General features: G+C 42.7%; 1 protein-coding gene across 7 annotated transcripts in view; it reads right to left on the minus strand.

Moving 5' to 3' along the window:
• Positions 1-24,487, minus strand: part of BPIFC (BPI fold containing family C) — a 52,915-nt gene that overhangs the window by 25,916 nt on the left and 2,512 nt on the right. The window contains exons 2-5 of one of the 7 annotated variants that reach the window (XM_032836525.1): positions 24,121-24,218; positions 14,639-14,732; positions 7,241-7,364; positions 3,967-4,087 (exon numbers count right to left, since the gene is read on the minus strand). In XM_032836525.1, the coding sequence (XP_032692416.1) occupies positions 3,967-4,087; positions 7,241-7,364 (245 nt within the window). In that variant the 5' untranslated portion in view covers positions 14,639-14,732; positions 24,121-24,218. Of the gene's footprint in view, positions 1-3,966; positions 4,088-7,240; positions 7,365-14,638; positions 14,733-15,090; positions 15,236-15,658; positions 15,698-15,866; positions 15,899-24,120; positions 24,244-24,487 lie in introns of those variants that run through there. The other 6 variants (XM_032836526.1, XM_032836527.1, XM_032836524.1 and 3 more) reach the window with 6 other exon arrangements.

Below are 24,487 nucleotides of genomic sequence, written 5' to 3' on the forward strand. Positions count from 1 at the left end.
CAAAACAAAAACAGAGAGGTTAGCCCATGTCTTCTAGTGCATCTCTAAGTAAGGCAAAATCATAGAGGAGGTTTGTGGAACTCCCAAAAGCAATCATGAATTCCTATGGAGGAAGGAACTTCAGGTAGGAGGAGCTGTCTCTGGGCACTGCCTTCTTCTTCTTCTTTTTTAAATTAATTAATTATTTTTTTAAAAAAGATTTTTATTTATTTATTTGACAGAGAGAGATCACAAGCAGACAGAGAGGCAGGCAGAGAGAGAGGAAAGGAAGCAGGCTCCCTGCTGAGCAAGGAGCCTGATGTGGGACTCAATCCCAGGACCCCGGGATCACGACCTGAGCCGAAGGCAAAGGCTTAACCCACTGAGCCACCCAGGTGCCCCTTCTTCTTTTTTTTCTGAACTCATAACCCTAAGATCAAGAGTCAGATGCTTAACTGACTGAGCCCCCCAGGCACCTCTGGGCACTGCCTTCTAATTCCCCTTTAACACTTGCCAAGAAGTGCCTGGTGTCTAATTGAGGGGGAAATGAGCAAGTATAGAAACAAATTTGAAAATAATCATTTTTTTTTAGCTTCATTAAGGACAGTATGAGGTACAACATTGCCATCATGGTTTTACCCTTCAGCTGCTCCAGTGTTTCTCGGTGAGGGGGTATATTATTTTGGATGGGACAACTATTTGGTATAGAGGACTGTTATACACATCTCAGGGTACCGGGCTTATTTGCCAACTAAATGCCACCAGAGCCCCTCCCCCCCATCATGGGACAATCACAAGGGCGCTTTCCCTATTCCCAGATGTCCTCTATGTGGACAGTATCTTCCCTGGTTTAGAAACTTAGAGTTTTACTTCCCCTAGGACTGTCTGAGCTGTCAATGGTAGGCAGGAGGCAATGGGCTGCATGGAATCTGTATAGGTAGGCAGCTCATGTGCTAAGTGATTGCTCCCTGCCAGGCACTGCGGTAAGAACTTTACATGCATTAGCTCATTTTAATCCCCACAATAATCCCATGAAGTTGTTGCTGGTTTTGCAATCTGCAATCCAGAGATGAGAAGATAAGGAACGTGGCTGAAGTCATATATAAGTGGTAGAACCAGACCTGGAGCCCTCCTCCATCTGTCTCAGATGGTTTCTAGCCAGTAGGCTATGCCACTTCACGTATTATGCAAGGGGCCCTTGACTTGGAGCTGAGTTTTGTGCTAACCGTGCAACCCTGGGTAAGACACTAATCTCTTTCAGTTAGTCACCCAGAGGAAGGGTTACTCATGGGTACGTCGAGAAGACAAAATGAGATCATCTGCTTATAACTGTGGTATGGGAGGAAGGCATCCTTATGAACTAAGATTAAGAAAAACGTAAAACATAAATGGGATAGCTGATAACAAATGCTTATTTACTATTTCTTCTACTTTGCATCCTTTCCCACATGTCTTTGTCATACACTCTGAGTCCACTATGGGGAGAAGATGGTAGACGTTCATTTAACAGATCTTGGAAATATTTTCAGTTTGATACGTATAGGTCTAATGCATTCTTTGTAGTCAAGCTATGGATATATCATTAAAGAAAATAATTTATTTTTGCTGGACATCTAGGTCATTTCCAGCTATTTCTGTGTTATAAACAATGCCATACTGAACATCCTCAAACATGCTGTTCATGTGTGTGTTTTTCTAGTAAGGATGCTGAGAAGTGGGATTGGTAGGTCGAAGGGCATGCATTAAAAAAAAAGTCCTTGTAAATAGCTCTAATAGAAATGGTATATGAGCCACATATATAATTAAAAATCTAGTAACCACATTTAAAAAAGGGAAAAAAACAGGTGAGAGTGATTTTATTAATATTTTTTACTTAACCCAATATATCTAAAATAGTATCATTTCAACACATAATCAATATAAAAATTATTGATGGGATATTTTGTTTTCTCTTTTTCAAAATAAGTCTTCAACATATGGTCTTTTTTTTTTTTTTTTTTACATTCATAATATGACTCAGTCTGGACATTGAATTTCATCAGAAATCCTTGCCCTATATTTGGATTGGATAAAATTGTCAACCGAAGAAGTGCATTTCCATACTCAAATTGTTCCATGCATACCTAAAAGCTTTTCAATAATTGACTTGAGTACCATTTTTTATTTTTAAATTAATTAAAATTAAATAAGTAAAGCTTCACTGCCTCAGTTGCACTACTCCCATTTCCAATGCCCAGTAGTCACATGCCCAGTGGCTCCTGTGTGGGCAGCACAGGTCAAAGAGTATTGTACGAGTTTCTCTACTCTCATTAGCAATCTTCACCTACACATCATAATACATGTTTAACTCTGGATTTTTCTGCTGGGGCATTATCGTCACTGTAACTAAATAATTCATTTTGTAAACATATTATGTCCATCTCTCTTATTGGACATTAAGGGCAGGGGATATCTGTGTTCCTCACTACAATATCCCCTATGCTTAAAACAAAGCCTTGGTACCTAGTAGGTACTCAATAAATACTTGTTGAATGGCTGCCTCTATTAGCAACTAGAGCATTTGCTAGGCGCTTTTCCTAGATCACATTCTTCTCCCCATCCCCCCAACCCTTCCAAAAAACTCATGGTTTTATAGAATGTTAACCTTGATAACAGGGAAAGTATTACTCCAAAGGGTTAGAGCAGCAGGGAATTATCACTGGATTGATAAAGCCTTGGGGGCAAATTGTGAATCACAGATAATTCCTTATAAAATCCTGACTCTGCTTTACCTTCAAGATTGAGCTGAAACTGACAATGATGTTCTCTCCCTGAATCGTGCTTTGGGGCTTTTGTTGGCAACTACGACTGCCAACTGCTATCTGAACATCCATTCCTCCTCCTTCTGAATCCCTGAATTTGTTCAGGATGACAAAGATATCTGCTTGGAAAATGAATTTTCCAGTCTCTCTGGCTAATACTAATAAGTATGGTCATAAGACTAAGTAAAATCCGTCCATTATTGAGTCCTCTTATTTCTTCTTGGGACTGGAATATGGGTTTGATGGCTGAGCTGCAGTGGCCATACTGAGCCATGAGACAAACGTGAGGACAGAAGCCAGAACTGAGGGTGGTGGGGCAGAGAAATACAAAAAGGCTGGGTTCAGATAAAATTGTGGGGCTTCCATAGGATCCCTCTATCCTTTCTTTTTCTTCTTTTTTTTTTTTAATGTAGGGCTGAGATCAAGACCTGAGTGGAGATCAAGAGTCAGACACTTAACCGAATGAACCACCCTCTACTCTTTCTTTCGACCTCCTTATTTGTGGCCCATTTCTATAACCTCTGATATCTCAACTACACATCGCTAAAGTAAGGGAAGCCTTGCTGAGGGTAGATTTGGTTTTGAGACTGTGACTGAATCCTGTATCTAGGTTTAAGGGGTGGAGGCAGCAACGGGTTGGGTAAAAATTTCTCTTCTTATTCAAGGGGCAAGGAGTTCTCCTTTTAGGAAAGAGGCAAGGAAATCGAGACTCTGAGCAGATTCACCAGGTGCCACAACTAGTGTGCAGTAGGGGTAGGACTTGGACACAGGTGTTCTGACCCCAATCCTCCACTCTTTGTCAGCTTTGTGACCCCTCTTTCTCAAGGTCACTCACCTGATAAGCCCCTTACCAAAGATGGGTTAAATTCTACACTGCACATCCCTGGTGTTACACCAGAACACCGAGCAGGCATAGCCACAACCTGAAGGTTTTTTTTTTTTTTTTTAAAGATTTCATCCATTTATTTGACAGACAGAGATCACAAGTAAGCAGAGAGGCAGGCAGAGAGAGAGGTGGAAGCAGGCTCCCCGCTGAGCAGAGAGCCCGACGCGGGGCTCAATCCCAGGACCCCAGGATCATGACCTGAGCTGAAGGCAGAGGCTTTAACCCACTGAGCCACCCAGGCGCCCCAACCTGAAGGTTTTAAAGAATAATTTCACTTGCTAAAAATACTCTTCTACTTACTTTGAAAAATTGTAGTTCACATAATCAACCTTCAGAAATTCCAGAGATTCAGAACCTTCTAGGTCTGGGATATTTTTTTCCTTAACCATTTGCTCAATCATCTCCATCCCAGCTAGAACGCCTATGAAGGAAAGAGAGCATTTACTGATAATGACGAAGATGACAGTGGCTTACTACCGTAAACATACACGTGAGGTTTACCGAGTAAGGCCCGTTCTTAGAAACTTAGAGAGCAGCAACCCTAAGAGTGGGTGCTACTGTCCCAGTTTCACAGATGAAAGCACTGATCCTCAGAGAGGCTAATGAAGACCCCAGGACCCCAGACCTAACAGCATGAGAGATTCTCATTATGGGGCCAAAGCTAAAGGGTACTACTGCAGGGCGCTGTGATAGGAGAAGCACAAAATATTACCATTATCCACATTTTATGTATGAACAGACTGAACCCCAAAGAGATGAATTCTCACCTAAGTCACACAGCAAAAAACTGGGGTCCCATAGTCAAATCTGGGTGATTTGGCTCCAGAATTCTTGCCTTATTAGAAAGTTACTCCACATTCTCTCCTTTCCCCTAGATTCTTTATTTTTTTAAATAAGGTTTTATCTATTTATTAGAAAGAGAAAGAGAGGGAGCATGAGTGGGGGAAGGGGCAGAGGGAGAAGCAGACTCCCCACTGGGCAGGGAGCCTGAAGCAGGGCTTGATCCCAGGACCCTGAAATCACAACCTGAGCTGAAGGCAGCCCAACTGACTGAGCCACCCGGGTGCCCCTCCTCTAGATTCTTTCAGCTTAGCTATTTTTGGCCTGAGGTACATGGACTGTTGGGCACTCTTAACCCTCCTGAAATCCTAGTAAAAGACTGTGAGTAGGATATGTATGTGCATGTCATCTGTGTCTCATTTTTCAGTGGAGAAGGTCCACGTTCGCATCAGATTCTCAAAGGATCCCAGGACTCCAAAAACATTATTAAGCCCCGCTTTTGTGCAATTCAGGAATAAATCTGTCTTTACATGGTACCACCACAGGATACATTTTTCTGAGTTCATGGAAAAAAGGAACCCCCTTTCACATAAAGAGCTTGAGAAAAGTAACTGACACAGTAATGAAGAACGATCTTTTCATTTCAGCCTTTTAAGGAGGAAGCTTTGCCTTTATCCCTCATTTTGTGGCTTAGGCTCATTTCCACTTAGGCTGTCCCCGTGGAGATTCAGAGCAGATCTTATCCTCCAGAATACCATGAATAATACTATAATACAGGGATGCAGGGACATGATATAAAGGATATAAAGATGGAAGCAAAGGCACTAGCAGACAGCTTGGTTTCGAATCCCAACACTGTCGTGAGATCACAATAATCGTGTGCCTGTGCGTACGAAGCCTGTCTACGCACTACACATATTCTGTCCCTTGATCCTCAGAGTACCCCAGTGACAGAGGCATTATTATTCCTATTTCACAAAGGATGCAGCTGAGGGTGAGAGAGATTCACAGGCTTGTCCCAGAGCTCACAGCTACCGTGTGTCATCAGCGAGGCTCTGGAGGAACGCGGAACAGAGAACAGAAACACGGGTTTTGACATCAGGCCGAGCGGACCTGAGCTCCAATCCTGCCTTGCCTCCTTCCTGGTATGTGATGTGGCAGATTTGGTCCAGCTCCTCTGAGCCTCAGATCCCTCCCCCATAAAATGACTATCTCTTCTTGTAGAGTTGTTGTGGGAATTAAATCAAACCAGAGCCCATGAGGCTCGGCCATGATAGATAATTGACCAGGACATGGTTCTGACTTTACAGCCTGTCCTTTCCTGGGCACCTGGGTGGCTCAGTCGGTTAGGTGTCGGCCTTCAGCTCAGGTCATGATTCCAGAGTCCTGGGATTGAGCCCCACATCAGGCTCCTTGCTCAGCGGGGAGCTTGCTTCTCCCTCTGCTTGCTGCTCCCCCTACCTGTGCTCTCTCCCTCTCTGTCAGATGAATAAATAAAATCTCAAGAAAAAAATAAAGCCTGTCCTTCTCCACCACCCCATGCCATATCTCTACAGATGATCCCATCTGGTCCTCACATCATGACGGGGGGCACCATTATTGTCATTCTCCCTGTTTTCCAGATGAGAAACCCACTGGGCCAACCCTGCAAGGGGCAGAATTGAGACCTATACCCGTGGGAACTGATTAGATCTGTTCTTTTAATGCTCTGATCTTGAGAGTGGAATAAACTCTTCTCACAACTTCAATAACGTTGCAAGATTTCTATTTCTGATCTGTATTTCTGTGCACATGAGTATATCAGTACAGTAACAAGATACACACATACACACACACATGCATATAGACATGTGGATACTGACATACATTCCTGGCATGTATTTCTCAGTATATAGCCAGCTCGTACGGCAGTTGTGCAACATGGATTAACCTTAGATTCGTTGTTCCAGATGAAGTACTGGGGGAAGGACAAGGAGTTGCCCAAAACTCAATCTTTCCTTCCTCCTCCCCTCCCTTCCTTCCCTCTATCCTTCCTGTGTTTCTTTTTTGGTACAGCAGGTGAGGTGTTTCCTGGTCACACTTAGGAGTTTCTGAGTTAGACTAGCAGTACTTGGGCTGACTGCTTTAGTTAAGAAGGGATTGGAGTCAATCTATCTGCCTGTACTCAGCTAATCTTGGGCCAAAATTTATAGGATAGAATTAGGCCCACACACTTTGATTTCACAGTTCCTTTCCCATACACAATCTGCCCTCACCCCAGCTCTGCTGAACATTTTTCTCTCCCCATGTTTATAAATACCTCTAAAGGAGTTTTACTTAATCTTTCAGTGTCCTGGGCTCCTTTTTGCATGTAATGAAAATATGGAGCCTCTCTCAAGAAAAATCCCCAATCATCATCTATATTAAACTTGGCGCACAATTTTAGGGGATTTTTAGTTCCTTTTGGAATTAAGCCCTTTCTGAAGTTCTAAAGTATTACTTTCACTCTCCCATCTCCTCCCCTCTAGCCTATGATGTATCCTTCTTTACAGCAGAGATGTTCATTGTATGTGCATGAGGGGGTACAGGAAGTAGGGGCCGGGGAGAGAATGAGTATCTGCAGTCAAGTTTGGACAGACCTACCATCAAGGTGATTGTTTTTTGGACAACACTTCCTTCCCAGCTGTCTTAGCAATCTCCACATCATTCTACAGGAGAGCTTGCCTCAGTCATGAGACAGTCCAATATGAGCTTGGAACTCATATAAACTCCACCTGGGGGGCTGTAGCCTGGCTTCTGGAAGCCCTTGACTTACCATAGTCCAGAGCCTGCTGAGTAACCCTGGCCTTGATTCCAGGGTAAACGGTCTGGGCGGATGAGATGTAGAGATTCCACAGGAAGAAACATCCCCAGAGGAGTTGGACTGCCTTTGTATACATCTGCAATTAACCAACATTTATGGTTCCTTTACTATTTTTGACTTTTCGTTGGTCAATTCCATATAGTTTTCTATGATTTCTTGTTCATTGCTCACTGCCAGAACTTACTCTATCCACCCATTGGTCCATATATCCATCCATCCATCCAACCATCCATCCATCCAACCATCAATCCATCCATCCATCCATCCATCCATCCATCCAGTAATCATTTATTGAACACACCAGAACATGTGCTAGGTGCTGAGGATGCAGAGATGACCTCTGTGTGTCCTTGGCTTCTGTTTCTCACAGATTAGTGGGTGAGTCAGACACACACACAGATGATTATGACTCAGGATAATACAATACAATGCAATGCAGCACAAGAGACTTACTGCAAATGTAACACTGGTGATATGTCTTGGGAAGGATAAGGGATGGGGATGTGGGATTTTAGACCATTTCAGAACACGAGTCAGTAGTTTAGAAAGGTGGCTTTAGGGAATGTGAAACAATGAGTCATCTGCTTAGAGACCCTTAATGACTCCCCTTTGCCCACAGGACAGGGTTTAAGCTCGCAGCCCAGTGGCAAGGCCTTACCCTGCTCTACACTTATACCTCCTCAAAGACTTCCTTCTTTAACACACATGCCAGGCTCACCCCAGAATCTAGTACAATGCCTGGCATGCGTAGATACACATATACAAAATCTTAAATAAACATCTCCAAGGAGAGGGACCACATCTTTTTTGTTTTTGCTGTTATATTGCTGGTGCTTGGCATATGTTAAATATTCAGTGTATACTTGTTAAATGAATGGACTCAATGAATTAATGGCAGTCTGTTTTCTTTCCCTTTCTTCCCTCCTACTTTCCTTCCTTCCATCCCTCCTTCCTTCCTTTCTTTCAAGTAGGCTCCACACCCAGCATGGAGGCCAGTATGGGGCTTGAACTTATGACCCTCAGGTTGAGACCTGAGCCGAGATCAAGAGTTGGATTCTCTTGGTTGGATACACCCCGGTGCCCCTCAGCCCATTTTCTTGATGAATGAAGCACAGGTTACCAATAGCAACGGTGACACGGGTTCCTTTTAATGACAGGCGAGTGAGTAATATGTTCACAGGCCTTGTTTCTAGTTCTGGCAGTTTACAATCTGGGTGAGCTACCATTGCTGCGTTCATACGTGTCAAAGACCCACAGGTGACAGATTCCCACTGAGTTAACATACAAACATGAAACAAATCAGGGAACTATTTGTGGGGGTGATGAAGGAAGAGGAAGTTGTGGGAGCCATGCAAAGGGAGGGGTCAGGCCAGGTGGGCAGGGAAGGATTCAAAGAAGGGCTGGGACTCAGGAGCAGTCTGGATGAAGGAAACAATCATATCAAGAGGTGTGTATGGGGTGCTTGGCCAAAAAAAGAAAGAGGTTTGAAAAAGGGGGTTGTGTGGGCTTTATGGATGAGGCCGTAGAGATAGGAATGGAATGTGTAGACAAAGGGCTGTTCCAGAGAATTTACTTGAGAGGAACAGAAAAGTCTGACCAGGGAGAGGAGTATCCGTGCAGGGCTGTTGCTAGCCTATCTTGGCCTTCTGTACGGAACGGGAAAAAGTTCCCTTTGGAGATATACCAGCCTTCTGGCACAAAGTGGGGCAAGCAGAAAATGTTTTTTTAAAAATCCCATACCATGTGCCCGGCTAGATCAGTTGGTAGAGCACGAGACTCTTAAAAATCCCATACCAGTGTGCCCAGCTTGGTAGGGAAAGCAAGGGCTGCCCTACTCACCCATTGGGCTAGCATTTTTAAAAAATACTTAGATTTCATTTATTTATTTATTTTTGAGAGAGAGGGAGGGAGAAAGAAAGAGTGTGGAGCTTGACACTTCTAGAATTCGATCCCATAACCCTGAGATCATGGCCTGAGCCAAAACCAAGAGTAGGACACTTAACCCACTGAGCCACCCAGGCACCCCATGGGCTGTTTTGCATTTTGTCTAGTATACACATTGCCCAATTTATACAGGGGACTTATGTACAGATTAGCGAATGTTCATGTGGGTATTTTGCTGGAGGGCCATGAGGCTGAGACTTGGGGTCTTGACTTGTCTGTTTGGTGGTGTATCCGTCCACCTTCAGGTGTGAGGAGTGGCTGGGTCAGTCAACTTGCTTACATTTCTAGTCTGATCTCCCAGGAGCCCTCTGTCCAGACCAACTGGACTCCTGGTCCCTAAACACTCACCACGCTTCCTGCCTAAAGCCTGTGCTTATGCTGTTCATCTTCACCTGGGCCTGCAGAAACCTTGCACCTCCTTAAGGTTCATTTTAAATACAGCCTTCCCTAAGTTAATCATATTTCCTTCTGAATCCTTGGTCAAAACAGATACTTATTCATGTGTTTATATTTATTTTCTCACATGCCCTCTGTCTCTTCTGTGAGAATGTAAGTGCCATGACGGCAGAGACCTCATTTGGTTTGGAGGCCCTAGAGCCTGGCTTAGTGTCTCAAACATAGAGTGACTGATAATTATTGGTAGAATGACTCAATGAATCATAAATTAAGGAAGAACCCTTACCTCGCTCTGCATTATTATTATTTTTAAAAAGATTTTATTATTTATTTGGCAGAGAGAGAGATCACAAGTAGGCAGAGAGGCAGGCGGGGTGGGGGGGGAGGAAAGCGGGCTCCCCACTGAGCAGAGAGCCCAATGCAGGGCTCGATCCCAGGACCCTGGGATCATGACCTGAGCTGAAAGCAGAGGCTAACCCATTGAGCCACCCAGGCGCCCCCCCCATCCCCGCATTACATTACAGTTCTTTGCAGAGGTGATTCACAAAGCTTTTGTACATTAGTGGAGTGCATGCGCCCATTAGAATAGATGTGGGCCACAGTCCAGGAGCAGCATTGGGGAGGTTAGGTACTGGATCATGGGGACAGGAAAAGTTTTGGGAGGACTAGCCAGTGTGGCTGGGGTACTGGGGATGGGGTGGGAGACTCAGAGTATTGACTATTTACTATTAGAAATGGGGGCATTTTGGGGTACCTGGGTGGCTCAGTGGGTTAAGCCTCTGTTTTCGGCTCAGGTCATGATCCCAGGGTCCTGGGATCAAGCCCCACATTGGGCTCTCTGCTCAGCAGGGAACCTGCTTCCTCCTCTCTCTCTGCCTGCTTCTCTGCCTACTTGTGATCTCTGTCTGTCAAATAAATAAATCTTAAAAAAAAAAAAAAAAGAAATGGGGGCATTTTAATATCTTAACACTGCTGTGGTCTTAGCATTCAGTATGCTGTTTCAGCCCTACAGAATTGGTCTGGGTTATACTGGACAATGTGCAGAAAGAACCTGGGCAGTGCTGGGGGCAGGGCTATGGAGTGGTGGCTTGGGGATGGTCGGGTGCAGAGAACATCAAGGGAAGCATGGAGCAATGACAATAAGAGCCAAGGGGGCGGGGCTTGAGTAGGAGACCTGTCTCTAGTAGGGCAGCAGGTGATCTGAGGGAGGAAATGTGAGGAGTGGGACAAGCAAGCAAGGGGCAGGGTGATACTAACATCTTACACTCAGAATGGATGTAGAAGCTAGGGCCAGTTGCCATCTGTGCTAGGCCCTCCTTGGTCCTTGTTATTCTGGGTTTGGGGGGTGGGTGGTCAAGGGGTCCTGGAGAAGGGGATAGGCAGAGATGGATGAGACTATGGGAGTCAGGGAAACACTCCTGGGGCTGAGATTAGTGGCTATTCACAGCTGATATAAAAGTATGTCCATATTTTAACAAATGGTGAAGCCATACGGATGTGTATTCACACTGACATTACTGTGGGCAAAGAATTGTAAATGATGTGTCAGGCCAAGGCAGGCATGAGAGAGATTTTCTTTTTTTTAAAGAGGAAAATATTTTCATAGCAATGCAATGTGGTGGGAAAAAAATTAGACTAAAACGTTTATACACATTAGACTGTATATTGCAATTAAGGTTGATGTGATCTCCCTGTCAGCATGTAACTAGGATCTCAGTAAGTATTTGCTAACTGACCAACTAACTGGGTTACAAGATTCTGGTTAACTAAGAAAGGTTCTAGAAGACTGTGAAAATAGGGGAGAAAACCAAACCATCATAAAAATAACTCTCCATTTCTACAGTGGAAAAGCATAAAAACCAGAGCAGAGCTATTACTTGTTAATGGAGTAACAAGTAAAATAATGAATTTATACACACACACACACACACACACACACTCTTACCATTTACACAACTCACAATCATCCTTGGAGGCAGATGTTACTATAATCCTACCTCCCTCTCAGGCATGTGAACACAGAGACTTGGAGAGTCTGAATGACCTGTCTGAGACCACAGGGTAAGTCACGCACCTGGGAACCACACCTTGCTCTTCTGGTTCCCAATTCTAGTGTTTATGAATTTAATTGCTTGATAAGTGCTAGATTTTTCATTTTCTTCTGGGAACATTAGGAGATGCTTGATGCCATCTTCTATGTGGAAAAAAAAATCAGGAAGCATCTGGAGATTTTCAAGTGTCAAAGTGCAAATCCTTTTGTATTTTCTTGGGCACAAATGGAATTTTAATGTCCTTCCAGCAGCAAAAATCTATTTTCCCTTCTTCAGTAAAGAGAGTATCTGAAATGGTCTACACTGATGGAGATCTAGGAACTCAAAATTGCACATAGAAAAACACATTTTTCCACTAGACATTTTATGAGTGAATGAAATTATGGGGCTATAAAAGGATTGCATGTAACTTTCGGCTGAATTGTTTGTTAGGATGATAATTTATAGGCAGAGGAGGGAACGAACCTTGTCAAGCAAGGAGGTGAGTTCTAAAAGGTTAAGTAATTTGGCTGACAAGTAAGGGCAGGATAAGTTGCCTATGAAAAGGAGGGATCCAAGATGACTTAAAAACCCTGCCCACAAGTTACCGATTTTGTTGTGTCTAAGGAATTGTTTCTTCCATGATTCAAAGCCTCAGAAGTCATTACATTTCCATACCAATAAATGGACAGAATAACCCTTCTAAATTAGATGGCTCTGCATAACAACAATTTTTTCTAGTTATGTCTCTTGAGGCAGGGGCAACAAAAGCAAAAATAAATTATTGGGACTTCATCAAAATAAAAATCTTCTGCACCATGAAGGAAACAATCAACAAAACTAAAAGGCAGCCTATGGAATGGCAGAAGATACTTGCCAATGACATATGCAGTAAAGGGTTAGTATCCTAAATACGTAAAGACCTTATACAACTCAACACCCCAAAACCTTACAATAATCCAATTTAAAAATAGGCAGGAGACATGAACAGACATTTCTCCCAAGGAGACATCCAGACACCCCACAAAACACATGAAAAGATGTTCAACATAACTTATCATCAGGGAAATGCAAATCAAAATTACAGTGAGATATTACCTCACACCTGTCATAATGACTAAAATCAATGATACAAGAAACAATAAGTGTTGGCAAGGGATGTGGAGGCAAAGGAATCTTTATGCACTTTTGGGAATGCAAACCGATGCAGTCACTGTGGAAAACGGTATGGAGGTTCCTCAAATAGTTTAAAATAGAATTACCGTATGATTCAGTAATTGCACTACTGGGCGTTTAGCTCCAAAATACAAGAACACTAATTCGAAGAGAAACATGCACCCCTATGTTTATAGCAGCATTGTTTACAATAGCCAAACTATAGAAACAGACGAGTATCCATTGACAGATGAATGGGTGAAGAAGGTGTGATACACACACATACATACACACAATGAAATTTCATTCAGCCACAAAAAAGAATGAAATCTTGGCTGTTTGTAACAAGATGGATGGAGCTGGATAGTATTATGCTAAGTGAAATAAATCAGTCAGAGAAAGACAAATACCATATGATTTCACTCATGTGGAATTTAAGAAACAAAACAACTGAGCAAGGGAAAAAGAGAGAGAGGTAAACCAAGAAATAGACTCTTAACGGTGGAGAACAAACTGATGGTCACCAGAGGAGGTCGGGGGGCGGTGCATGAAACAGGTGATGGGGAGTAAGGAAGGCACTTGTCCTGAGGAGCACTGGGTATTAGAGGAAAGTGCTGAATCACTATATTGTACACCGGAAGCTAATATTACACTGTAGGTTAACTAGCTAGAATTAAAATAAAAACTTAATATATAAAAACATAAATGTGTCAGGTGGCCCTTGCCTGAACCATTCTGATGACCAGAAATAAGAACACTCTAGTACAACTTGGGAAATTCCCGAGACAGGTCGACTTGCCATTGGTATTTGCAATGGTGAATACCAGACAGACTTTGGGAAAATCAGTTAACGCAGGTGATAAATGAATGAAATGCAGCCTTTAAAACAGGGGCAAAGGTGAAAAATTAAGTCCAGTTGGTTTAAAGAAGCCGGGACTGCCAGACTATTCCAACCTAATTGTTAAGACAAAATGTGTAGAAGGAGTCTAAATCAACAGGTATAGAATATGGGTAGAACTGGGGCTGTTTCAAGGGATTCAGCTCACACTTCTTTTTTTTTTTTTTAAAGATTTTATTTATTCATTTTATTCATTATTCAGACAGATCATAAGTAGGCAGAGAGGCAGGCAGAGAGAGGAGGAAGCAGGCTCCCTGCTGAGCAGAGAGCCCAACACGGGGCTCGATCCCAGGACCCTGAGATCATGACCTGAGCTAAAGGCAGAGGCTTTAACCCACTGAGCCACCCAGGGGCCCCTCAGCTCACACTTCTGATTTTTACCAAGATCTCAAATGACAAGGTCATTAAAAATTTACACCGAGTCTTCCCCAAACTCCATACTTAACACAAACAGGTTAAACAATTCCTGCGAGTGGGAGGGCCCTTTGCTCTGGCAGGATGTAGGTCACTTGATGTGGTTTAAGACCTGGCCCCAAACACAGAGATCAGAGCAGCCCCTTCTTCCTAGATCCACACTGGTTCGACTTAGAGACAAGTTAGAATTTTCTGCCACTGAGCTGGGTTCCCCCTTGAAATGAAGGTAAACATAAGTCCAGAAGATTGAGGGACTGTCTTAACGTTGCTGAACGAAGCAAATGTCAATCACACGTCCATACCAACTCTCTATTCTTTCTCAGACCTTCTCAGAACCATCTGGGTGGGCATGAGTGACACAAAAGACAAAAACAAAACAGAAAACCCTAGGCAGACAACAAAGACTCAGGCTACATGACAGCTCACTGAGCCAGGGCGTCACCAGCGGAAGGGTAATCCCTAACCGGGAGATTTTGCGCTGGCAGAGACCAAAAGTTTGTTCATGATTCTTACCTCAAGTAGGGGAAGTGTTCAAAGCTGGAGAGCACCTTCGACTCCTTCTGCCTCTGAAGCTATGTGTTCTCCACTTGAGCCTTGAACTCAGCTGCTGAAAAGACAAGATAATTAAGTGTGAATCATCTAGTGGTGGATTTTTTTAAATGCCTCTTTCAAAATGTGATACATGATTGCTACACTTCAGTTGCCCAATAGCATGAATGAACACTACAGCTTCTACCTAGATGAGCAGACAGTGCCACCCATGCAGTGATTACTCCCTGTAACACACACACACACACAATTATGACGACGTTACCAGAATGATGAACTCAAGATTTCCAACGTACTTAAAATGGTGTCAAATTGGACTGAGTTGGAAGATGAAGAATTTTCCTTTCTGGGATAATAGGCCAGTTTCTCCTGGTCAGGGTGCCTGCGGTAAATGGCCCCACCACTGCCCAGAATACCTTTTGGGACTTTTGGTGGATCAGATTCAGTCTGAAAGCATGAGGCTTGATAACCGGGCTGACCTAGTTACCACCTTTATCTTTCAGGGTAGGAGCAGCGCGCAGATGGTATCTCTAAGTGCCTGTTCCTTTTCAGGCTGTTAGTGACTTCCGCTGTCAGCATTTCTTTGAGGTTCGGTTGGGTGGGCGCCTCAGCTCCGACATGACTTCACACCGGTAGGTTCTAAACCCTGTCTGCCCTCCCGTCCCCCCACGCTTTAGTCTTCGCATTTTACATGGCCAGGGATCTGACGGCATGAAGTATCTAAGGTCTGATTTACAGTTTTCTGGGTAAGATAGGGCGACCCACTGCCCTGATTTTCTCAGGAAGCAGGCTTTTCAGTACTTAAACCAGAACAGTCCTGGGAACAGGAGACTGGTAACACGAAGAACAGCAGGCACGCTCATTCGGCATTGTCCGCACTCCTCAGAGCTCTTCTGGTCTCTGACCCTGGGCGCCTCCCGTTATATTTACCTATTTAACTTGTGCTTCCTTAGGGGCAAAATGGGGATAAAAAATAGTATCTACCTTGGGACACCTGGGTGCCTCAGTCAGTTAAGCCACTGCCTTCGGCTCAAGTCATGATCCCGGAGTCCGGGATCAAGTTCCACATTGGGTTCCTTGCTCAGTGGGGAGCCTGCTTCTCTCTCTGCCTCTGCCTGCCACTTTGCCTGCTTGTGCTTTTTCTCTCTCTGACAAATAAATAAATAAAATATTTTTAAAAAATAGTATCTACCTTGATAGGATCTGGTGGAAAAAAAGAAGTTGACCGTCAGCCGGTTGGGGCTGCTGTCGTGTACAAAAAAACAGACACTGCTCACAGTTCTGGAGGCTGGAAGTCTAAGATTAAGGAGCCTGCATGATCACATCTTCCTGGTTCACAGCCAGCGCCTTCTGGCTGTGTCCTCACACAGTGGCAGGAACCAGGGATCTCTCTGGAGCCTCTTTTACATGGCATCCGTCCCATTCATGAGGATTCCACCTTCGTGACTTGAGTACCTCATTAAAGCCCCGCCCGCAGATACCATCACCTTTGGGATTAGGATTTCAACATGTGAATTTTGGAGGGATGCAAACATTCAGACCATAGCCATAACCTGGAAGAATTTGCTCTTAAAACTGAAAAATGCTGTAAAATTTTATTCATTGGTCTGTGGCCTTATCAGTGGTGACACAAGCCTGAAGACACTTTCCTCATCGAATCATTTACTATCAGTCATTACATATTCCCCTCATTCAGTCCGCAAATATTGGGCAAGGACCTCTTCAGTAAAAAAGATTCCATGTCCATGTGGAGTTGATTAGATAAGGCTATAAAACAAACAAGCAAACAAGGGATCCTGTTGGTGTGTGGTCTTGTAATGGACAGGGTGCTGTCACTGGGGGAGGCATGCTCCCTTTGGGGGATGGCCCAGGAAGGCTTTTCTGAGGCGGTATACTGGAGCTGAGATCCGAGCTCTGAAGGGAATAAGGGTACAGACCCCCGTACTGTATGAAGGAGAGACATACAGGCATTAGGCATGTGAACAGCAGGGTCTGGTGGGGAGCTGGAGTTCTGGGGAAACCTTGGCTGGAAATGTGAATTTCTAAATCATCATGTGGTCCAAAAATGCAATGGAATATTACTCAGCTGTCAGAAAGGATGAATACCCAACTTTTGTATCAACATGTACGGGGACTGGAGGAGATTACGCTGAGGGAAATAAGCAGAGAAAGTAAATTATCATACGGTTTCACTTGTGGAGCATAAGGAATAACATGGAGGACATTAGGAGAAGGAAAGGAAAAGTGAAGGGAAGGGAATTGGAGTGGGAGACGAACCATGAGAGACTGTGGATTCTGGGAAACAAACTGAGGGATTTGGAGGGGAGGAGTGTGGCGGGGGGGTGAGCCTGGTGGTGGGTATTAAGGAGGGTACATATTGCATGGAGCACTGGGTGTGGTGCATAAACAATGAATCTTGGAACACTGCATCAAAAATTAATGATGTACTGTATGGTGACTAACGTAACACAATAAAAAGATTCTATTAAAAAGAAAAATAAATAAATCACCATGCTGGTGGTGAAATGAAAGCCCAGAAGTTGGCAGGTGCACATGGGGCAGTTTCTCATGGTGTAAGGGCTACTGAAGGCTGCGGGATGATTTTAGGTGCTTGACAGAGAAACACTTGATTGTCATTGTTTAAGTGTTTTTAGTGTGCAAGGGAAAAGAATACACAACTAGACATGGAAGCAGAGGAATGAAATCACAGATCACGTGGACAAAATTCACAAAGTACCCCAAATATTTCTGTCCTTTCCTCAGAATCTTCCCTGGGTGGCAGCACCAGTTTCGCACCCTACCCCCCATCTCTCCTGCCCAGAGCAGTGGCTCAGGCCCTAACTTCCTCTCCTGCTCACCCACCCTCCCCCACTACCCCCATACCTTTTCTCCGTCACTAAGATCCCCATCCCATCCATTAACCAGATGCATAGGATCTGCTAGACTTACAGAGAAGTTGATCATTAAAACAGCAGTAGTTTTCCTGAAGCAGATATTAATTTTTCCTTTTGTCCTGGAAAACCTGAAAGTCTTGGTGGAAACCTGAATCACTGTTGTCTATCCTGGGGCATCTGGCATGGGATTTGAGGGGAGTTCTCAGGAGAGGTGGCCTGGAGAAAGTGAACTCGACTCTGTCCTGCAGCGCTGGACCTGTCCTGCCCGCCCCACCTGGGACCCTGGGCAATTTGCTCCATTTGTGGGTCTCTGCCATCCAGAGTCACTGAGAGAATGAAGCTGAATGAGCTAACACATAGTTTTTCATACAGTATTAATAAGATGCATCATTATGTTTCTCTATTTTTATCTTAAACATTCAGAGTTTCCATGGTATTTATTTTTGCCCTCTATTTGGAAATTAACAAGCTTTCTCTTAACATAGCTTCTTCCCCTTTTAAACAAATGTACATACAGCTTTTAAAAAATTATCATTATTTTTTTAGAGAGGGAGAGAGAGAAGTGAGAGAGAGGGGCAGAGGGAGAGGGGGAGAGAGAATCTTAAGCAGCCTCTGTGCTGAGCGTGGAACCTGACGCAGGGCTCAATCTCATGACCCTGAGATTACGACCTGAGCCAAAATCAAGAGTCAGACACAACCAACTGAGCCACCCAGGCGCCCCTAAACCAATGTACATACAATTTAAGAAGTGGACTGATTTATGGGGAAAAGTAAATAATGGTGCAGCTCTGGTGGGACGTGGAATAATTCTAGAAAAAAAAAGGCCCAAATAGTTTGAGTTTAGGAAACGAAGGTGGAAGAAGAGAGGGCAGCTAGTCTGTTTTTATTTCATTTGGAAAGGGCCTGAGATTTCAGCTCCTTAGTGTCCTTTCTGCTCAACAAGTGGCTTTAAGACAAATTTCTTGAATCCTTCATCACATCACAAGCCAGTAGCACTATGTCCAGGGTCACTATTTATTTTAGTTTTTCAGATTTAACCGAGAAAATGTGCTGGGAATTCCTGCTTATCCAGCCTACCCACAGTGGCAATTTAGAAGGCAAGATTAATTATTTTACTTACTAATGGCTGACAGCATGTTAGTCTCTACAGATCAAGGGACACCTTTAATTAAAACTCCAAAGAAACATCATAATTAACTAGGTAGAATAATTGTTCACTAAAGAAAAATTTCAAGATCCAGTGTTAAGGAACTGAGCACCCTACTTCTTGGTTTCTAGAATGTCTGGGCTCTTCCCATATAGAACAAAAGCTATCTGAATACCAGAGTTTTTTGCACTTGGAAGACAAATATTATTCTTTCCAGGAGAATAAGAGGGGACAGGGATCATCTATACGTTGGTGGGTGGGGGGGAGAACCAATATTTTGTGTTGGTGAAATCTGGTTAAAAGGACACCCCGAAGAGGGAGTAAGAGGTAGGGAAAAAGAAGAGCTAACATTTTTGTTATATTCTGGGCACCAGCCATATATTATCTTATTAATTCCCCACCAAGACGGTATGAGGTACTAATATTATCTCAATTTTATAGGTAAGAAAACGAAGGGGGTTTGGTATATGCTGAAGCTTAGGTGTCACAGCTAAAGTTGTAGAGCCAGGACTCAGGACCCAGATGTCCTGGTTCCCAGAGTCTGTGTTCTTAACCACTATGCCATCCTGCCTCTTCAGGAAGGTTGCTAATGGGCAACACACAGCCCAGAGGATGTGGAAGGTGAGGAGAGAGAAGGATGCTATTGATAGGCAACACATCTGGTTTTCCAAGCCGCTAATTGGATCTGTAAGAGTGACACAGATAGATGTGCTTGTTTGAAGCTGCAAACTTATTCCACCAGAGGAAGCTGTCTGGAATTGGTGTGGCTCTCAAGAGAGATTGGCGGTTCACTATGGATGGGCTGAGGAGACATCTGGCAGAACTGCCCCGTCCCCTGGCAGCATCTCCCCGTCTCTTCCCAGCTCTGTACCAGGCCACCCTCTCCTGATGCCTGTGATGACTGACCCAGACCTTGGCTCTCCCGCAGTCACTCTCTGCAACGGTTTACAGCATGGATTCTCTCCTGGTTTTGAAAAATAAACAAACCCACTTATTTACCTCACTTATTATCAGTTGTCTAAAAGGGAGTTACATTTTATTATTTGCAGTTCAAACTGAATTTAAATTCATGTTAAATCTGAAATGAACATACATATGTCTTTTATGAGACATGAGAGATACTGTGGAACCAAGCAAGCAAGATAATGTGATACAATTCTGAAATGTCTGAGAACCACTAGGGTGGCCCAGTTCAGACAAGAATTTCTCTACCTCGACACTTTGACACTTTGGGCAGCGTAATTCTTTGATGTGGGGGCTGTCCTATGCCTTGCAGGACACTTTGCAGCACCTCTTGCCTCTACTGTGATGTTAGCAGCACCACTTTCTCCTACCCTCGTTGTGACAAAAATGTCTCCAGACTATGACTAATGTCCTTGGACAGGCCTTGGTTGAGAAGCAAGAAAATAAAATATATTCAAGTATTCTATCTACCTTGATGTAGAAGCTGGCACGCCTCTGGAGGGTCAGATTCTACTATTCCTAATAATATTTTTCTTACTTATTCAATACATATTTGAATACACTCTCTCGGTGACAGATTCAAACAACACTGAAGTTTACATATTGAGCCGTGAAAATGCCTGATGCTCCTTCCACTCCTTATCCCTGTCTTTTGTACGCCTGCTTCTAGTTTGCTTTCCAGGAATATTTTTCTTTCTTTCAATAGATTTCAGACATATTCATTTGGACCCTGGATAGGGTTTTAATCATTTCAACAACTTCTGAAGATTCTTTTCCTAATTTGCACGGCTTGAATTTCCTTTCACAATACTTTTAAGGTCCATTTCAATTTCTTACCAATCATAGCAGATACCTCAAATTACTTTATAAGTGTTAAGAAAACCAAAACAACCACAGCAAGACCACATGGTATAGACCAGTGGTTCCCAAAGTGTGGTTTCATAGTGGCATTACCTGGAAATCATTAGAAATGCAAATTCTCAAGCCCTTCTCAAGACCTGCTAAATTAGAAAACTGTATAAATTAAAGCTCAAGATTCAGGAAAATGGATTGGATTTAAGTAAATACTCAAATGAAGGCCAACCTGGCTTTCTTTGGTAGAGACAGAATGAAAATCTTAATTCCAAACAGATACATCAAAAACTTAGAGATAACAATGGATATCTTTATACCACTTTAAATTTTGCTTAATTAGTCCTAACAAGGAGGTGGGGACTGAATGTTGTGAAGATGGATTAAGACCTGTCTTTTCCCCATGAAAAACTCATAACCTAAGACTGGAGAAAGCCTGATGTGCAAATAATTGTACTATGATATGATGGATAACATTGAAAAGCATGTTCCAAGTGCTCTTGGAACAAAAGGAAGGAGCAACATACTTTCCTTGAAAGAAGGAAAAGGAAAGTATTCAAGGCAGAAGGATCAGCATGTGCAAAAGCACAAGAGCACACAAACTTACTTGGTGGGAGAGGATGTAAAGTAGGGGGAGAGGCATTCTGGAGGAGGGGCAGTGTGAGTAGTCTACAGGGGTCATTGGGAAAATTGAAGAAAGTGATTTCCAGCTGGACTAGTAAGGGTTTTTATTATGCACAGAAATCTGATTTATATTCAGAAGACTATAGGAAACTCAACAATAAGGGAAAAAAGTTAAAAAGCGGGCAAGAGATTTGAAGTCACCTCACGGAAGAAGATCTATAGATGTCAAATAAACATACATAAAGATGCTCAACATTGTTATTAAGAATTGCAAATTAGGGGCACCTGGGTGGCTCATTGGGTTAAACCTCTGCCTTCAGCTCAAGTCATGATCTCATGGTCATGGGATCGAGCCCCATATCGGGCTCTTTGCTCGGCAGGGAGCATGCTTCCCTCTCTCTCTCTGCCTGTCTCTTTGCCTACTTGTGATTTCTGTCTGTCAAATAAATAAATAAATAATAATAATAAAAAAAAGAATTGCAAATTAAAGCAATGAGATACATCTATTAGAAGGACTAGAATCAAAAACAACCTGATATATATATCAGTGGTGAGGATGTAGAGAAACAGAAACTCTTGTTCATTGCTAAAGAGAACGCAAAACGGTACAGCCATATTGGAAAACAGTTCGGCAGATTCCTACAAAATTAATCCTAGTCTTGCCATACAACCCAGCAATGGTGTTTCTGGGTGCTTATCCAATTGATTTGAAAACTTAGGTCCATGTAAAAACCTGCTCCAACTCAAATGTTTATAGCAGTTCTATTCATAATTGCCCCCAAATGGAAGCATCCAAGATGTCCTTCAATAGGTAAATGGATAAACTGTAGTACATCCATACAATGGGATGTTACTCAGCATTACAAAGAAATGAGCCAGGAGCCGCAAGAAGGCATGGATTAATCTCAACTGCATATTGCTAAGAAGTTAGTCACAAAGCCAGAAAATGTTACACATTTTACAAATGTTACAAATAATTCCAGTCATATGACATTCTGGAAAAGGCAAAACTAAAGAGATGGTAAAAAGATTGGTAATTGCCTGAGACTGGGGGCAGGTGGTGGTGGAGAAGGTTGAAGGGCAGGGGACTTTTTAGGTAGTGAAATAAGACATTATGCGTTTATCAAAACTGATAGAACTTTACAGGTCAGAATAAATCTTAACGCACGTAGTTTAAAAAAAATCACATAGGAGATTGAGGGGGTCCAAGACAGAATGCAGAATGTGAGAAAAGAATGCATTACAAGTGTATGAAACAACCTTGGTGAAGGGGATTGGAGAACAAGGTGCTGACCTGTGTCGCTCTGGGAGCAAATGGAAGCTGTACGATGGAGGCCAGCAGGAGCTATTGTTGAAGCACTGTACTCCAGCTGACAATGTTGTTTTTGACAAGGGTATGGGTTAAGAATCCTGAAACCACGACACATAGCTGCTGGAAATGAATGACTAAGTAAATGGATGGTGGATGGGGGGGGGCTAGATTTGTCACATTTGGATTGGGAAGTTACAGATAAGCAAGGGAGGAGAACAGAATGATGATGGGGTAATGGATTAGAGCTGGAAACATCAGAATGAACTCATGCTCAGTTTAATATAGAAATAGATGGTTATGTATGGAAATAGTGTGTACATATATGTATCTCCCTGCTCTGTCAGCTGAGAAGGCTTAGAATCAATAACACCTCAATAGTAATGAGCACCGCTAGCACCCAGATCGTGGTTTCTAATACCACTCTCCTGTAAAAAGCACTAGGGTACCTAGGAAAACTGGTTGATTCTAGGGTTGGGGTAGGATATATACAAAATGATCCTAGAGCATCTTACAGTGCCAGAAAATAAGAAAGTGCTAAAGAACAGAACAAATGAACAAAAATCCACAATAATGTAAAATGGATACAGTAGCCAATGGAAAGATTTCCCAGTGGTCAAAGCTGGAACAAATTGAGCAACAAAATAAATGAAGCAGTATTGGATTATAAGCAGAAGTATAAAATAAATATAAGTCCACACTGATATAAGGGATTGAATAGACAAATCTCCTGTACAGAAGAAATGCAAATAATTTATATAGATATTCCACCCCTAAAATCTAAAACTCTAAGTGTGGGCTGCACATAGTGACTTTCTTCCAAAGGCTACAGTATGAAAAGGAGAAATAAGGAGTACACAGTAAGTCCACAGTAAGAGGAGAAACCAAGTGATTAGGATTAACAACAGCAGCGAGAAGTCATACTGACAGTTTACACTGTTGATGTGCTGAGCATGGTACCTTGACTTCAGTGGTCTTCCTCCCAGGAGCATGTTACCTTGGTCTAATCATAAGAAAGCATCAGACAAATCCCAGTTGAGGGATGTTCTACAAAATCCTTGACCAGTAATCATTAAAACTGTCAAGGTCATTAAAAAAATGAAAGTCTAAGAAACTGTCGTAGCCCAGAAGAGCCTAGGGAGACATGATGACTAAATGTAATGTGATGTCCTGGATGGGATCTTGGAACAGAAAAAGGACATAAAGAAAAAAACTGAGGGAATCTGAATAAAGTATGGACTTTGGTTAATACAAATATGTCAACATTAATTCATTCATTTTGATAAATGTTCTACACTCATCTAAGATGTTACTTGATAGGGTTACTTGGGTGTGTGGTATATTCTTTAAATTGTTCCATAAATCTAAAACCATTTTAAAATAAAATGTTTTTCAAAAAAAAAAAGTCTACAGGGAGGGTATGTATTCCCATAGAAGAGTGATATTGTCCCTTTTCATATTCTATAAAATGGTCCATTAAAAAATAAATTTAACTTTCAGAACTCTTTGAGAGTTGCAGTAACTGTTGCTTGCAGACATTAAAGTGACATCCTTCAAGAAATTAAAAAAAAATTTCAAGGAGAGAAATAGTTGAGAGAAGAGGTATATAATGTTTTCATGGATCTTTGAAGTTTAGGAGGATTATCCTCCAGAGTACCTTAAATCTTGGTGGTGCCTTGTGGATGTTCTGGTTCTCTTCCAGGACCCTTCTAAACCCCTGTGTTTGGATGACTTCTTCCATGCCGATGGTTATACCTAATGGGCAAAGGATTGAGACAAGGATCCCGGTTAGATTAGTTTCCTAATCTATTAGAAATCTATTGCTTTAACAAATTATCACAAATTTAGTGGTTTAGCATGAGAGACTATGGACTCTGAAAAACAATCTGAGGGCTTTGAAGGGGTGGTGGGTGGGAGGTTGGGGGAACCAGGTGGTGGGTATTAGAGAGGACACGGATTGCATGGAGCACTGGGTGTGGTGCAAAAACAATGAATACTGTTATGCTGAAAAAAAAATTTAGTGG

The sequence above is a fragment of the Lontra canadensis genome, unplaced genomic scaffold (genome assembly GCF_010015895.1).
Source record: "Lontra canadensis isolate GAN:19392208 unplaced genomic scaffold, GSC_riverotter_1.0 scaffold93, whole genome shotgun sequence".
Taxonomy (NCBI): Eukaryota; Metazoa; Chordata; class Mammalia; order Carnivora; family Mustelidae; genus Lontra; species Lontra canadensis.